Source organism: Sorex araneus, chromosome 3 (genome assembly GCF_027595985.1).
Source record: "Sorex araneus isolate mSorAra2 chromosome 3, mSorAra2.pri, whole genome shotgun sequence".
NCBI classification, from domain to species: Eukaryota; Metazoa; Chordata; class Mammalia; order Eulipotyphla; family Soricidae; genus Sorex; species Sorex araneus.
This window is the reverse complement of record NC_073304.1, coordinates 205,322,038-205,337,141: the sequence shown is the minus strand read 5'-3', so window position 1 is coordinate 205,337,141 and position 15,104 is coordinate 205,322,038. Positions and strand designations below refer to the sequence as shown.

At 44.3% G+C, this 15,104-nt stretch overlaps 2 protein-coding genes and 1 non-coding gene across 7 annotated transcripts in view; 1 reads left to right on the top strand and 2 right to left on the bottom strand.

Moving 5' to 3' along the window:
- TRIM37 (tripartite motif containing 37) overlaps positions 1-13,668 on the bottom strand; it is a 91,012-nt gene extending 77,344 nt beyond the window's left edge. For 3 of the 5 annotated variants that reach the window (XM_055133862.1, XM_055133860.1, XM_055133861.1), the window contains exons 1-5: positions 13,388-13,666; positions 11,110-11,211; positions 7,427-7,467; positions 6,382-6,498; positions 2,333-2,420 (exon numbers count right to left, since the gene is read on the bottom strand). In XM_055133862.1, the coding sequence (XP_054989837.1) occupies positions 2,333-2,420; positions 6,382-6,498; positions 7,427-7,467; positions 11,110-11,211; positions 13,388-13,408 (369 nt within the window). In that variant the 5' untranslated portion in view covers positions 13,409-13,666. Of the gene's footprint in view, positions 1-2,332; positions 2,421-6,381; positions 6,499-7,426; positions 7,468-11,109; positions 11,212-13,387 lie in introns of all 5 variants that reach the window. The other 2 variants (XM_055133864.1, XM_055133863.1) reach the window with 2 other exon arrangements.
- LOC129403929 (small nucleolar RNA SNORA72) lies at positions 3,490-3,625 on the bottom strand. Its single transcript, XR_008629565.1, has one exon. It is a non-coding gene; the product is annotated as a small nucleolar RNA SNORA72 (small nucleolar RNA).
- Positions 13,659-15,104, top strand: part of PRR11 (proline rich 11) — a 50,263-nt gene continuing 48,817 nt past the window's right edge. The window contains exon 1 of the mRNA XM_004608623.2: positions 13,659-13,792. Coding sequence (XP_004608680.2) covers positions 13,714-13,792 — 79 coding nt within the window. The 5' untranslated portion in view covers positions 13,659-13,713. The remainder of the gene's footprint in view (positions 13,793-15,104) is intronic.

The window sequence follows — 15,104 nt, the reverse complement described above, 5'->3', positions numbered from 1 at the left end:
CCCTGAGCAGTCACATATGCCTTCAACCAAACGAGAAACAGAGAAGGGCCCAAAAAGAGAGCCTTGCAAATTCAAAAAAACTAAAACTAAAAATAAAAAATTGGAGCTAAGAACCTAAAGCTAATTTCCTCTATTTTAGTACTGTAATTTATAACCCAAGTGTTAAACTTAAATTTCTATCATAAAAAAACTTTCGGGTTGGAGTGATAGCACAGCAGGTAGGGCGTTTGTCTTGCATGGGGCCGACCCGGGTTTGATTCCCAGCATCCCCCGAGTACCACCAGGAGTAATTCCTGAGTGCAGAGCCAGAAGTAACCACTGAGCATTGCTGATGTGACCCAAAAAGAAAAAAAAAACAACTTTCAGAGCCAGGGCCAGACAGCACAGCATGTAGGGTATTTGTCATGCACACAGTCGACCAGGTTCAATGTCTGGCATCTCTTATAGTCACCCAAGCTTACCTGAAATGACCACTGGGTGCAGAACCAAGAATAAACCCTGAGCAAAAGCTGGGTGTGGCCAAAATCCTTCCCATCAACAAAAAGAACCTCCAACTTTCTGATGAGTCAGACATACACCAGAACCCATGTTCAAACTCTAGTATCAAATGATGACATGAAGAGCCCAAGCACCACGAGCCCAGGTAATGTGCACTTCTGGTCCAAGAATTTATCTGTCCTAATTGACTAACCAAGTAACACCAACAGTGGCCCCTGGGCATTGCTTGGAAATAAAACATTCTAGATTAGGTTAAGTTCTTAGAAACCAGTGACCTGGCTCAGCCATAGCAAAGCATATGCTTCCTATGTGTGAGACCCTAAATTCAATTTTTTAATATGGTGGGGAAAAGGAGTAGAAAAGCCTTACAATTGTCTTGTTGAATCAAAGCCTCCAGCCATAATCTCTGAGACAAAAGATTTGACTTGGAGGTGAGAGATGGATCACAGGAACTGCATGCAGAAAGCCTGAATTTCATTCCTATACCGCATGACCCCTCACTGCCCCACCAAGTGTAGACCCTCTTCTCACAAAAAAAAGAAAAAAAATTAATTTTTATAAGGAAGAAAGTTTCTTTTTTTTTTTTTTGCAGGGAGGTGAGGTTTGGGCCACACCCAGAAGTGATCAAAGGTTACTCTTGGCTTGGCTCTCAGGAATTACTACTGACAGGGCTCGAGAGATACCGAGGATTAAACCCAGGTTCACCATGTGCAAGACAGGCACTCTACCTGCTGTATTACCCCTCCAGCCCCTCAAAAATCTACTTCCGAAGACCAGAAACCAAGCTTAATAGGCTGAGTGAATGCTCTTCATGCTGGAGGCTTGGTTTCAACACCCAGCACTATACTGTCCTCCTCCCGAGCGAGCAACACTTAGAAGCAGCCTCCAAGCACCACCAGGTGTTGCCTAAAAATAAAAAAGCAAACATCTACTTTCAAAATAGAAATTGAAAAGGGGGCCAGGGATGTAGCTCAGTAACAGGGCATTTACCCTGCATGTAGGAGGCCCTGATTTCAGCCCCAGAACTGCAAAATCATACTTAGAAACAGACTAGAAAAAGGAAAAAAAATACTTTTATAAGTTCTGTCACTGTCACTCCTTTGCTTGTCTATTTGCTCGAGCGGGCACCAGTAACGTCTCCATTGTGAGACTTGTTGCTGGAACAATAGCACAGCAGGTAGGGTGTTTGCCTTGCACTCTGGCGGACCCGGGTTCGATTCCTCCGCTCCTCTTGGAGAGCCCCGCAACCTACCGAGAGTATTCCTGTCCACACAGCAGAGCCTGGCAAGCTACCCATGGCATATTCAACATGCCAAAAACAGAAACAAGTCTTACAAATTCTAAAAGCTAGATATCCATCTTCACCTTATTTCACAAGTGTCTAAAGTTATTGCTTCACTTTGAAGAAACCAAAATTAGCAGAACACATTAGATCAACTGACCTTTATCAAATGACAAGACCTTAATCTACAACAAAATATTTGCAAATTAATGTTTTACAGGTTTTCAATCAAAATAAAGTTAAGGGTCAAGCATGTGCCTCAGTGGTAAAGCACCTGCCTTGTACGTGTGAGGCTATGGGCTCAATAACTGGAACAGCAAAAACTAAAATCATAAATTAAAATATTTATTTATGGGATGAACTTCACATACCAAAATCTCCCATAAGAGAGAAAAGTTCTACTGGGATATTAGAATAAGCAGTCTCTTCTGCTCTGAAGCTAATGCACAAAATTTACACCATATAAACAATAAAAGTATTATTTTTTCTGCAAATCCATCAACTATTGTGGTGCATTCCAGTTGCTAAGAATGTTAAATTTGTTTTGCTCACCATTCCTCCCCATAGTGCACACTGATGACAGATACACTTCTTACAAGTCCAGCAAAATACACTAAGTTTTTCATGGTGATTTTCACATCTAAAAATTATGAGGGGGAAAGAAAAGTTACTGATTAAAAATCATTTATCTCAACAAATTCTTAACTTGGAGCAAACAGGCCAGTCAATTTTAAATGATTACATCTCGGGTAAAAAAAAAGAAAATCATAAATTAAAATGTTTATGGGATGAACTTCACATGCCAAAATCTCCACAACGTATTCTATGGTATTTGTGAATTAAAGAATTAGATATGACAGAAATTTTTAAGTACTGTTTTCATTCATTTGTAGTTTGTAATTACATAGAAGATGCAGACTCTTTCTATATAACTGCAAACATAAAATCATTCCTACACCACACCATATTATAAATTTCTGTCCTACAACATTTTAGGCAAATCAGATTATATGTGGAGTCTGGGATCAAATCCAAGCCTTCTACATCACAGCCTGAGAACAACCCTTTTGTTAACTTCTCAGACCAATATTTGTTTTTTTTTTTTTTTTTGCTTTTTGCTTTTTTGGGTCACACTCGGCGTTGCACTGGGGTTACTCCTGGCTCATGCACTCAGGAATTACTCCTGGCGGTGCTCAGGGGACCATATGGGATGCTGGGAATCGAACGTGGGTCGGCCGCCTGCAAGGCAAACACCCTACCTGCTGTGCTATCACGCCAGCCCCTCGAACCAATATTTATTGTCTTAATTTTTTCTTTTTTTGCTCTCTGGGTCACACCCAAATGGCCGTGTATAGTACCCGCTGTACTATCACTCTGGGCCTTCAGTTTATTTTTCCCTCCTCTACTCTTCCCTCTGTTAATGTGGTGATCACATGTTTAGTGGTAGTGCTCATGCACATTCTCATTATGATGGGCTAATAATCATGAGGTCACACTAATAAACATTTGCTAGTAGATCTGTTTTCTTTTTTGGTTTTGGGGCCACACCTAATAGTCCTCAGAGTTTACTCCTGGCTCAGTGCTCAAGGATCACTCCTGGAGGGCTCAAAGGACCATAGATATCAGGGGTCGAACCCGGGTCAGCCACATACAAGGAAAATGCCCTGTCCACTGTACTATTGCTCCGGCCATAATAAAAACTTTTTAAAGTTTATCACCAACACCTTTAAGATCAGACTTAGGTAGGTAAAGAACTAGGTCTGGGGACACATGCCTAGTCTTAATTTAGCAAATGTTTAGCCTGCCCTGATTATTACAAAATCAGAACAGTGAGAATATTAGCAGTAGATCTCTTTTTTAAGTTCTGTTGCTCACTGGAGTCAAACCCTTTACTTGTGGTGTTCCCAAAACTGGTTGTAGTATGACAAAAAATCAAACAATAGCAGCGGAGAGTCCAGAGAGAGGAACTATTATGCTCAAATAGACTATCTGCTGAGACTGCACTCAGTACAGTCAGTCTCATTTGGAACCAAATTCAGTATCACACTTGCAAATAGTGCCTTTACCCCCATTCTTCAATCAGCTCCAGGCTCTCTCCCCTACAAAGACATAACGTTGCATTAAAAAAGATTTTTTTAAAGCTTCTACCTTGGGCTTTTCCTCTGCTGCACGAGCATGATCTCAGAGGCCAGCTAAACTACTTTGGGCACCAGCAGCTTGCAGAAATGTCTCTAGACTGTGAACTGAGCCACTGCCCCATGTTGCACCAGGAGGGAAGGGTTTTTCTCTCTCAGCTCTACCTTTGCGGGCACAGCATGGCGACAACCATTTTATGAGCACAAAAAGGAGGTATGAGCCTGCAGCAACGGGACACTCAGGAGATCCCGGGATGGGGGTAGTACCTTCCAACGAGATTTAAGCGCAGAGGCCACACGTGTGTGGCCTTTCCACTTCTGAATGAGCATGATCCCAGAGGACAGCTAAGCTTTTTGGGCATCAGCAGCTTGCAGAAATGTCTCTAGACTGTGAACGGAGCCATGATGTACCAGGAGGGAAGGGTTTTTCTCTTTCAGCTTTTCCATTTTATGAGCACCACAAAAGGGTAAAAGCTTGCAGTGATGCAATTTCTGGCAGAAATTTCCCTGGACGTAGTTACTTTACAGAAATCCAAAACCTCATATCTCTTAATTGTCAGCAATGGAAAACATTATCATATGGTTCCTTTTCAACAGGTCTGACTTTAGGGGGGAAACTCCAAACAATGCTAGTGATTTTTTTGTTGAAATATTGAAGGTAATCAAAGTAAAGTGAAATCTATCAGCTACACAGGTGGAGGCTGGGGTAGGGGGGAGGTATACTGGGGCTCCTGGTGGTGGAATATGTGCACTGGTGAAGGGATGGGTGTTGAGCATTGTATAACTGAGACTTAAGACTGAAAGCTCTGTAACTTTCCATATGGTGATTCAATTAAAAAATAAATAAATAAAGCTTCTACTTTGGGCTGGACAGACAGGTCAGCAGGCTCCATGTAAGTTTAGTATGCAGAGGGTGCATGTTTAATACCTCACACCATATGGTCCCCCAAAACAGGGCCAAGAGCACCCTGAAATATTGCTAGGTGTGGTCCAAAAATCAAAAGAAAAAAAAATCCTCACTTATTAATGAGCTAGTAAGAATTATTTTTTTCTTCTTGGGTCATACCTGGTGATGCTCAGGGGTTAAAGCCTAAATACAGTTGCTAGTACTCAGTTATAAGTAACCTCTCTACAAAACAAAAAAGTTTGAAGAAATGGCATTTTAACTATTGTCAGGAAACTCACTGTTCACGAATCACTAAATTTAAATAATACAGGAAATTCACTAAAACAATTCTAAATAATTGGACTATTTGAACTTTTAGCAATCTCAATGGAGGGGCCAAAAGGTATTAAGAAGAAAACTAGTAGCTTAGGGACTGGATCAATAGCACAGCCAGTAGGGCGTATGCCTTGTATGCGGTCGACCTGGGTTCAATTCCTAGCAACCCATATGGTCCCCCAAGCATTGCCAGGAGTAATTCCTGAGTGCATGAGCCAGGATTAACCGCTGTGCAACACTGGGTGTTGCACAAAAAGTAAAAGAAAATCAGTAGCTTAGCGCATTGTTGCAGCTTCACATTTTTGTTTGTTTTCTAGGCCACATAGAGCAATGTGAACTTCTCAAAGAACTGTATGCAGTGCCAGGGATCAAACCCAGGTTGGCCGTGTGTAAGGCTGCCTAAGTATCCTACCTGATGTACTATATATATATATATATATATATCTGGCCCAGTTCTACTACTTTTAAGAGGTTCTAAGAAAAGAAAGTAATCAAGGTTTTTAAGTGTCTTTCCAAAGCTAGGGAGATAGTACAGCGGGTAAAGTACTTGCTGCCTTGCACAGGGCCCACTCAGGTTTAACTCATGAAAATTTGTTATCATTAAAATAAGAGCATTGGGCCAGAGAGATAGTACAATGCGTAAGGCACTCACTTGGCCAGCAGCCGGTCTGGGTTTGATCCCCAGCATCCCATATAATCCCCTGAGCACTGCCAGGGTAAAAATAAGACACACACACATATATATATATATATATATATATATATATATATATATTACCACAGTCATTAAAGTTATATCAAAAATCCACCACCATTTCTTTGATTACATGTATGACTAAAATGATATTTCACCAAGAGAGTGAATATGTTAAGTACTCATTAAGTACTCAAGCCAGGTTCAATCTCTCATACCCCAATAGTCCTCCCCAGCCCAGCAGGAGTGATCCCAGAGAGCCAGGGATAAGCCCTGAGCACCACTGGCTGTGGCTGAACAGTAAAGCAGGCTTTGAATTTGGGAAGCCCAGGTTCAATTCCTAGCACCACAGGGAGCAATCCTCCAGTCCAGCCAGGTGTGGCCCAAAACAAACTAAAGAAGTATCTTACCAAATAGCTATACCCAGAACACAGAAAAGGGAAAACGCTTACATGTTCATCAACAAGACTAAAAGAAAACCTTCAATAGGGACAAGAAAATACATGGCAAAATTTTAAAAATTTAAAAAACAAAGAAACTAAGGACATACTTGTCCTTTTCATTTTCTTCATGTTTGGTAAGACTGCAAAGTTGAAGAGTGTCAAGTTGCTGTGTTACTTCTTCTGCCCAACGACAGTTTACTAGTTCTCGTAGCTGGAGTGGAGCTCTGGAGAGAAAAACACACACACACATACTCTAATTCAGAAATTTGAAATTATTTTCTAAAATAAATTCACTCCAAATGTTGGTCAGCTAATGGATATTGGGTCAGTTAATGGACGTATTAATTAGATGAGGGGAATCCTTCCACAGCATAGACTAATCAGGCTTATTTTATTATTTTTTTCTCTTTTTGGGTCACACATGGCGATGCACAGGGGTTACTCTTGGCTCTGCACTGAGGAACTACTTCTGGCAGTGTTCAGGGGACGATATGGGATGCTGGGAATCGAACCCAGGTCAGCCGCGTGCAAGGCAAATGCCCTACCTGCTGTGCTATCACTCCAGCCCCCAGGCTGTACTTTAAATATCGATGGGGGAAAATAAGAAATTATCAGTTAAGAAAAAAATTAATAGGTTGGAGAGATAGTACAGCAGGTAGGGCACTTGCCTTACAAGCAGCCAAACCAGGTACAATCCCCAGCATCCCATATGATCCCGAGCTCTGCCAGGGGAAATTCCTCAGTGCAGAGCCAGGAGTAACCCCTGAGCATCCACTGGGTGTGGCCCCAAAATAAAAAAAGTAAATAAATTTTAAAATAAAAGAACTGATTATTCAAAATAGAGCAATCATATTCACACCAGATTATTATTAAAAACATAACAGACCAGGGGTTGGAGAGACGATATAGTACTTAGGGTGACTGTCTTGCACATGACCAATCCAAGTTTGGTCCCTGGCACCACATATGAACAATGCCAAAAGTGATCCTATCCACATTTCTTTATCATGACAGATTGCTTATTTTTTTAAAACTGAATTGATAAGGAAGAGAATACAGAAGATCGCAGGAAGAACTTTAGGAACTAGGTCACCATCCGACCCCACCTTACTATTTTTCTAAACACATTAAGTATCACAGCAAAACACTTACCGGCAATGAGGACATTGAGCTCTTTGCTCCGTCAACCAGCGCTAAGAGGCAAAAACATATATTGTGATTGCACAAATAACATTAATTTGTACATGTTGAATTACAAGTTAGTGTCAAACTTAATGAGTTTAACTCTCTAGTGTCTGTATTAATTATAAAGAGACTTATGGAAATAGAAGCAATCTACTTTCTTTCACTTATTATCAGGGACAAACTTTCAAAGGGACAGAACTTGGCCCAAAATAGTTAAAAAGCTCTAAATGATCCTGTAACTATATGAACCTCACAGGAAAAAGGTATGAAATCTTTCAAAAAATAAAAATACTAACAATGTTCTCCCACTTCATTCTCAAAAATAAATGACAGTAGGGACCAGAGGAGTAGTTTATCGGGTAGGCTGTATGCCTTGCATACCACCCAATCAGGTTTGATCCCCAGCATCTTATAAGGTCCTCCAAGCACCATCAGGAGTAATTCCTAAGTGGAGAGCCAGGAGTAAGGCCTGAACATCACTGGGTGTGGCCCAAAATCCAAAATAAATAAATGACATTAGTAATTTACTTCTAACTGATCTATCATAAAATTGTAAATAGGGTAAAGGGGTGGGAAAGTGGATATTATAGCAAGGCGCTTGCCTTGCAGACAGCAAAGTTAGGTTCAATCCCAGCACCTCATAAGGTCCTGAGCTTGATCAGGAGTGACACCTGAGTAGAGGCAGGAGTAATCCCTAAGCCAGTTGTGATGAAATAACCTATATATATATATATATGTATATATATACACATATATATATTTAAAATCATTAATGAGACCAAAGAGTACAGGTGTTGAGGCATGTTAAGTCTAGCACTACATGGTCCACTGAGCATTCCAGGTCACAGCTCTGGAGGTCTCCGCACCGCCACAACTGACCCAGGTATCCCTTGAAGGGCCTGAGCATCCTTCAAGGGATACCTGGAGCATCCTTCAAGGGATACCTGGAGCACTGCATCCGCAGGACTGAACTGCCAGCCCTCTAGCCTAGTGTTCCTAGGCCTCAAGCCTCCTGAGCACTTGAGTCATCCCACAAAAAAACCTAAATTAAGTCTAAGAAACTATTAAATTCCTTTTTATAAAAGCAAACGAGGGGCTGGAGCAATAGCACAGCGGGTAGGGCGTTTGCCTTGCACTCGGCTGACCCGGGTTCAATTCCCAGCATCCCATATGGTCCCCTGAGCACCGCCAGGAGTAACTCCTGAGTGCAGAGCCAGGAGTAAACCCTGTGCATCACCAGGTGTGACCCAAAAAGAAAAAAAAAGGCAAACAAATTTGAGGTATATATGTGTTATGAATTATACCTCAAGTATTAAAACCTTTTCATAGGGCCACAGAGATAGTACAGAGGGTACAGAACTTGCCTTGCACATGGCTGACTCCAGACCAATCGTGGCACCAATGCCTGGCACCTAATATGGTCCCCAAAACCCTGTCAGAAATAAACCCTGAGCACCATTGAGAATCGGTTCTCCCCAACCCCCACTGCAAAAACAAAAAAACCAACAAAAAAGTCCTTTCCACTTTATTTTTCTTTTTGTGTCACACTCGGCGGTGCAGAGGGGTTACTCCTGGCTCTGCACTTGGGAATTACTCCTAGTGGTGCTCAGGGGACCATAAGGGATGCTGGGAATCAAACCCAGGTCGGCCCCATACAAGGCAAACGCCCTACTCGCTGTGCTATCACTCCAGTCCCCCTTTCCACATCTTAAAAGTTCAGTTATCCTGGCTTTTTTCTTTTGGGGCGGGGAGGATAGAGGGGGAAAGAGTGGCTGTGGCCACACCCAGCAGTAATGGGGGCTATTCCTCTCTCTCCATGCTTAGGGGTCATTCTAATCAGTGTTTGAGGGACAAAACATAGTGCCAGGGATCAAACTGGGTCAACGGCAAGTGTCTTAACCAAGGGCTGTTATTAGCAGCATCAATCCCAAGCACTGCCAGCAATCACTCCCTAGCACTGAGCCAGACTTGCCCCTGAGTACTGCCAGGTGTGGCTCCAAATCAAACGGGGGGAGGACTGGCTTCCAGAGCAGGAGAGATAGCACAGAGCCCAGGCCTTGGGTGCAACTGAAATGGCACCACATGGTCCCTCAAGCATCACTGGGTGCAGCCCTGGAGGTCCCCAAGCCTGGTGACATAGCCCAGGAGGTTTGCCCCTCCCCCACGCATGCCTGGGGTGGCTCAGGTAATTATCACTACACGACCCAAAGCACATCCTCCACTGCTGGCCGATGCCAAGAATCTCAAAGGCCCTCTCACCTCATCCTGAACACTGCTCTGGGGACTCCCTCTTATCCTCCCCAAAACTGCAGTCTAGATCCAGAATCAACAATTAACCACAATCGGGGCGTAAGATACAGTTCAGGGGCTGGAGTGATAGCACAGCAGGTAGGGTGTTCGCCCTGCAAGCACCAACCTGGGTTGATTTCCAGCATCCCATATAGTCCCCCGAGCACCACCAGGAGTAATTCCTGAGTGCAAAGCCAGGAGTAACCCCTGTGCATATAGCTGAGTATGACCCGGCGGGGGGAAGATACAGTTCAGTGGGTGAGGGAGCTTGCCTTTCACACAGTCAATGAAGGTTCAATTCTGGTACAGTTTGGTTTTTTTTTTTTAATTTTTTAATGACTTGTAGAGTCTTAACATATGTCCTACCACTGTGCCACATCCCTTGCCCCATCATCAAGTCTAAACTCTCATCCTGCATCACAGCATTGTGTTAGGGCATCTTTATGACACTATTCATTCTTCAATAAATACACAAAAGCCCTTCACTTTAGAAGCAATTGTATTTTTATCCCCCTTTTCTTACTTAATCACCATGAGAAACCTAGTTACAAAATTATTCATGATTAGGTTTCAATCATAGGATGTTTGACACCCTCACCAGTGTACATTTCCCACCACCAATGTCCCCCCAGGTGGCCCTCCCACCATCTCCCAGCCTGCCTCTATGACACCCTTCTTTCTCTCTTGTGGTTTGCAATAAAGGCACTGACTGAAAGGTTATAACATGTATATCACTTTACCTCCTTTCAGCACTCAGTTCTTGTAGAGTGATCATTTTCAACTATCATTATCATAGTGATCCGTTCTCTGTCCTAACTGCCCTCCACTCCTCCCCAATCCACTACTTGTGGCAAACCTCCTACCATGGACGAGTCCTCCTGGCCCTCATTTCTACTCTCTTTAGGTACTAGTCACATTCTATGTTTTTTTTATGTACAAGTAGTTGTTAAATGTACAGTGTTTTAAGACGGCAAACACACTAAACTTTCACTGGACACTGGTTAATAGATATTCATGGCAGTTAGCATTTGATGTTTATTCACCACCAATGGTCTTGCTATCAAAACACTTGCACTAGGTGGGAAAGAAACCTCAAAGGATTAGTGTACAGCTTTACATGCCAGAGCTTTGGGGTCCCCGAGTTCAGGAACCCCAGGTACACATTCAATCTCAACCATAGGAGTTACCCTCCTTACCAGCAGGAGCAGCCACTGCGGGTGTGGTCCAAAAACAAAAACAGAAGAATTCATTTAAAATACATTTTTTAAAAGCTACAAACCCCAACATGTACAAACTAAATTGTTGTTTTCTACAATATATTCTAGATATACTAAATGTGAGTAAAAAGAATTACCACTTACCCTGATACAGCTGAAACAACAAAGCTTGGAGCAATGCGGACACAGACGTGCATCCCGCAATTTCTCCATACAAATGAAACATCGGAAAACCTCAGCAATGCTCTGAAAATAATAAAAGACATAAAGGCCATTGTATCAACAGTAAAAAGCATGCTTAAAATAATTAACTTGACAACTACATTCATTTCAAGCTCCTAACATCTTCTTAACTGTATTCCATATTAGGACTCGGTTAGGCAAGGTTCAGGGCACCCCAGAACATCTCCTAAAGTAAGTTTTTCCTTTTACCTAAGCTTAACAATGGTCCTATTATAAGTAAAGAATATAAAGTGTAGAATTATGCACAATTATTTTCACGAGTCTTTGTAATGGCAAAAATGTGGGCACAGGGGTTGGAGTAATAGCACAGCGGATAGGGCATTTGCCTTGCATGCGGCCAACCTGGGTTCGATTCCCAGCAGTCCCCCGAGCACCGCCAGGAGTAATTCCTGAGCACAAAGCCAGGAGTAACCCCTGTGCATTGCCGGGTGTGACCCCCCCCCAAAAAAAAGGGGCACAGTCCCAATGTACAAATGCTAACTAAATAATCACAGTTAATCAGATTATAAATTCACAAAGTTTTTAAATGTATAATACCTAAAAAATGCTTGTGATGTACAACAGAAAGATAAAAGGCAGACACTATGATAGGACAAACTATATGAACTATGTTTTTTTCCCCTACAATTTCTACAAAGTAGGAAATGATTTACAATACTTTCACAAATAAAAACAAATTGTTAGGGGCTGGAGAAATTGTCCAAGGGTTAAGGAAACTTGCCATGCATGGAGCCAAGCCAAGTTCTATCCTGGATATCCCATACAACCCCTTGAACACCACCAGGAACAATTCCTGAGTGCAGACCCAAGACTAATCCCTAAGCATCACCAGGTGGGTGACCCAAAAACCAAAAAAAAAAAAAAGTAAACCTTAGAGATCTCAGTGATATTACAGGGGGTAAGGGCATTTGCCATGCCTGAAGCAAACCAAGTTGAATCCCCCAGTACCCCATCTTGTCCTCTGAACCCTGTCAGGAATGACCCTGTTACTCAGGAGTAAGCCCTCAGCACAGTTGTGTGTGGTCTCACCCAAAATTACATAAATAAAATTAAAAAATGAAAATAAATCTTTTTTAAAAGATATGTATCCTAGTGGCAATGTACTCTGATAAAAAAACTCGAGTCCAGAAACCCAAATTTCTTGATGCTTAAATTAACCCCTAATTTGAGCCTTAGAATCTTCCCTTAGGGATAATTTTGGTGGTAACATAATAAAAGCCTTGGGAAAAATATGTAAACAGAAAGGACAGTATTTGCCTTTGCAAAACCGCAGACAGATCAATAAGGAAATAAGTGTCAAGAAAACATAAAATCAAACTGTTCTTAGTACCACCACTACCTTGCAAGAAAATGAAACTCTCCTAAAACCAAGTAAAAGTTATCTCTGTAACACTTCTCATATGAGAAAGCAAGGAGAAAATTAGTCAGATGTTTGTTGCTGAAAAGCTGGAAGATGCACACTCTGGGAGATAACATTAACACCACTGACTGCATTGGAAGATTAAAATTTGCCATTATTGTACCTTTCTTTTTTAATGTTCCAAGACTTTACATAAGTATCCCAATCTCTTGTAACCACAGCTTTAGACTAGATAAATAAAAATAGCTAGTTTTATTGAACGGGATAGTTAAGTATATATGCTCCGGGATAATGCTAATGATAATAATAATGCTCCCGCCTTGCACCGCGGGTTCGAGCCTCTGTGCCACATATGGTTCTCACCCCCGCCCCCCAAACTGCCAGGGATGATCCCCGATCGTCAAGCCAGGATCAAACCCAGAGCACCGCCGGGGGGGGGGGGGGGGGGGCAAAACTAGTAATAATAAGATATCCTCCCTTCAACCTAGAAAGGGCAGAAGGGTCTGCAGGTTCCACTAAAAAGGAATGATTATTCCCATCCAGGAAGAGATTTCGGACTCACAAAAATAAATAAATAAAAATAAATAGCCGGCGGCGACTCACAAAAGCACGTCCATCAGATGAATCTGCAGTTTTGCCCTGCACAGGCGGTACTTTGCAAAAAAATAAAAAAAAAAAAACCCAGAGGGTGGGTGCGGGTGCCAGCCATGCTGCCAGCCGGAGAACGCCCGGGACCCGCGGCCGGCCGCCCCGCAGCCCGCCCGCGCCCGCCCCCACGGCTGGCAGCCGGCTGCGGGGTCTCGGCCCGGCTGCCCTCACCTCCACGCTCAGTTCATCCATCGCCTCCGGCTCTCGAGGGGGCCCTCGGCGAGCCCCGGAGTCCGTGGTCCGACTTCTCAGCCGCCGGCGCGAGGTCGCCAGGTCCAACCGCCGCGCAGCGCAGACCGCCCGCCGGCCCTCGTCAGGGGGCTCCGCCGCCGCCCGGCCCACCTGCGCGCCCCATCGCGTCAGGGTCGGCGCCGGCTAGCCCCACTTCGCCATTTTCACTCCGCGCGCCCGCCTCGCGGCGCAGTGGGCGGCCGAGCGGTGGCCGCACGCCTCCACCCGCGAGGAAGCCTCGGTCCACGTGACGCGGGTGCGCGCCTATGGCACGGGGCGGGAGGCCGGCCCCGCGGCGCGGGTTTCGGCGAGGAAGGTGCAGCGGGGAATTCGCAAACACCAACGGTAACCAGGGGCGCGGGAGGCGCGGCGCGCATGCGCACGGGGCGGCAGGGCCCCGGGGGAGCCGAGCGGAGGGGCGGGCGCCCAGTTCGCGCGGTGCGGGAGGGCGCACGAGACTTGGGCGCTCGCCTGCCGCAGGGTTGCAGGCCCGCTGCCCGGGCCTCGCGCGGGAGAGGGGCGGCGTCCCCTCTGCTCTGCAGCCTGTGCACCCCAAATACTGGCGCTTGGGGAGTGCTTGGGGAAAGCGCACGCCCCAGCCACGCCCCTTTCCAGCGTGGGACGCAGGAAATCCGTGTTCTCTGAGTGCATGCCTTAATTATAATTATGGGGGAGGTCACATGCTTCAGACGGTGTTCACGTTTATGGTTTTGATGTACACCGCAGCCTGTCTTCACCAACACCAGCGTGCCCAAGAACCTTGGCCAGTGTCCACCTGTTACTACTAGCCCTCCTCATTCATTCCCCGCATCTCCCTACATAGTAGTCAGTTTTGTGAGCCAGCTGTCATTGGATCCTGTCAATTGCCTTGGTTCTCCATATGTATCACTGTATCACTGTTATCCCGTTGCTCATCAATTTGCTGGAGCGGGCACCAGTAACGTCTCCATTGTAAGACTTGTTACTGTCTGGCATCTCGAATTTGGCTTGCCAGGCTCTGCCTGTGGGGGCGAGAATCTCTCCCTAACTTGCCGGGCTCTCAGAGAGGGTCGGAGAAATCGAACCTGGGGTAGGCCACGTACCAGGCAAACACCCTACCCACTGTGCTATCACTCCAGCCCACTGGTGATGAGATCATGGTATTCTTTTTTAAATTGATTTCACTTAACATGAGTGCACTCCAATTCCATTCATCTTGCAGAAAACTGCATGATTTCCTCTTACGAGCATACCATTCCTATGTTATGAATTATAACATCTTTTTTGGTTTTGGGTCTTGAACCACATGCTTTATGGTGCTCAGTGAACTATATGTGATGCCTGAGATCAAACAGGAGTCCTGCATGCTGGGAAAGTGCCTTAATCTTGTCCTTGTACTACACTCTCCACATCACTTTTTTTTTTTTTTTTTTTTTTGCTTTTTGGGTCACACCTGGCGATGCACAGGGGTTACTTCTGTCTCTGCATTTAGGAAGTACTCCTGGAGGTACTCAGGGGACTATGTGGGATGCTGGGAACCGAACCCGGTCTGCTACATGCAAGGCAAATGCCCTATCTGCTGTGCGATTGCTCCAGCCCCACATCACAACTTTTTTGTTTTTAGGCCACTCAGTGATGCACAGGACCAACTGGCTGTCCTCAGGGATCACTCCTGGTG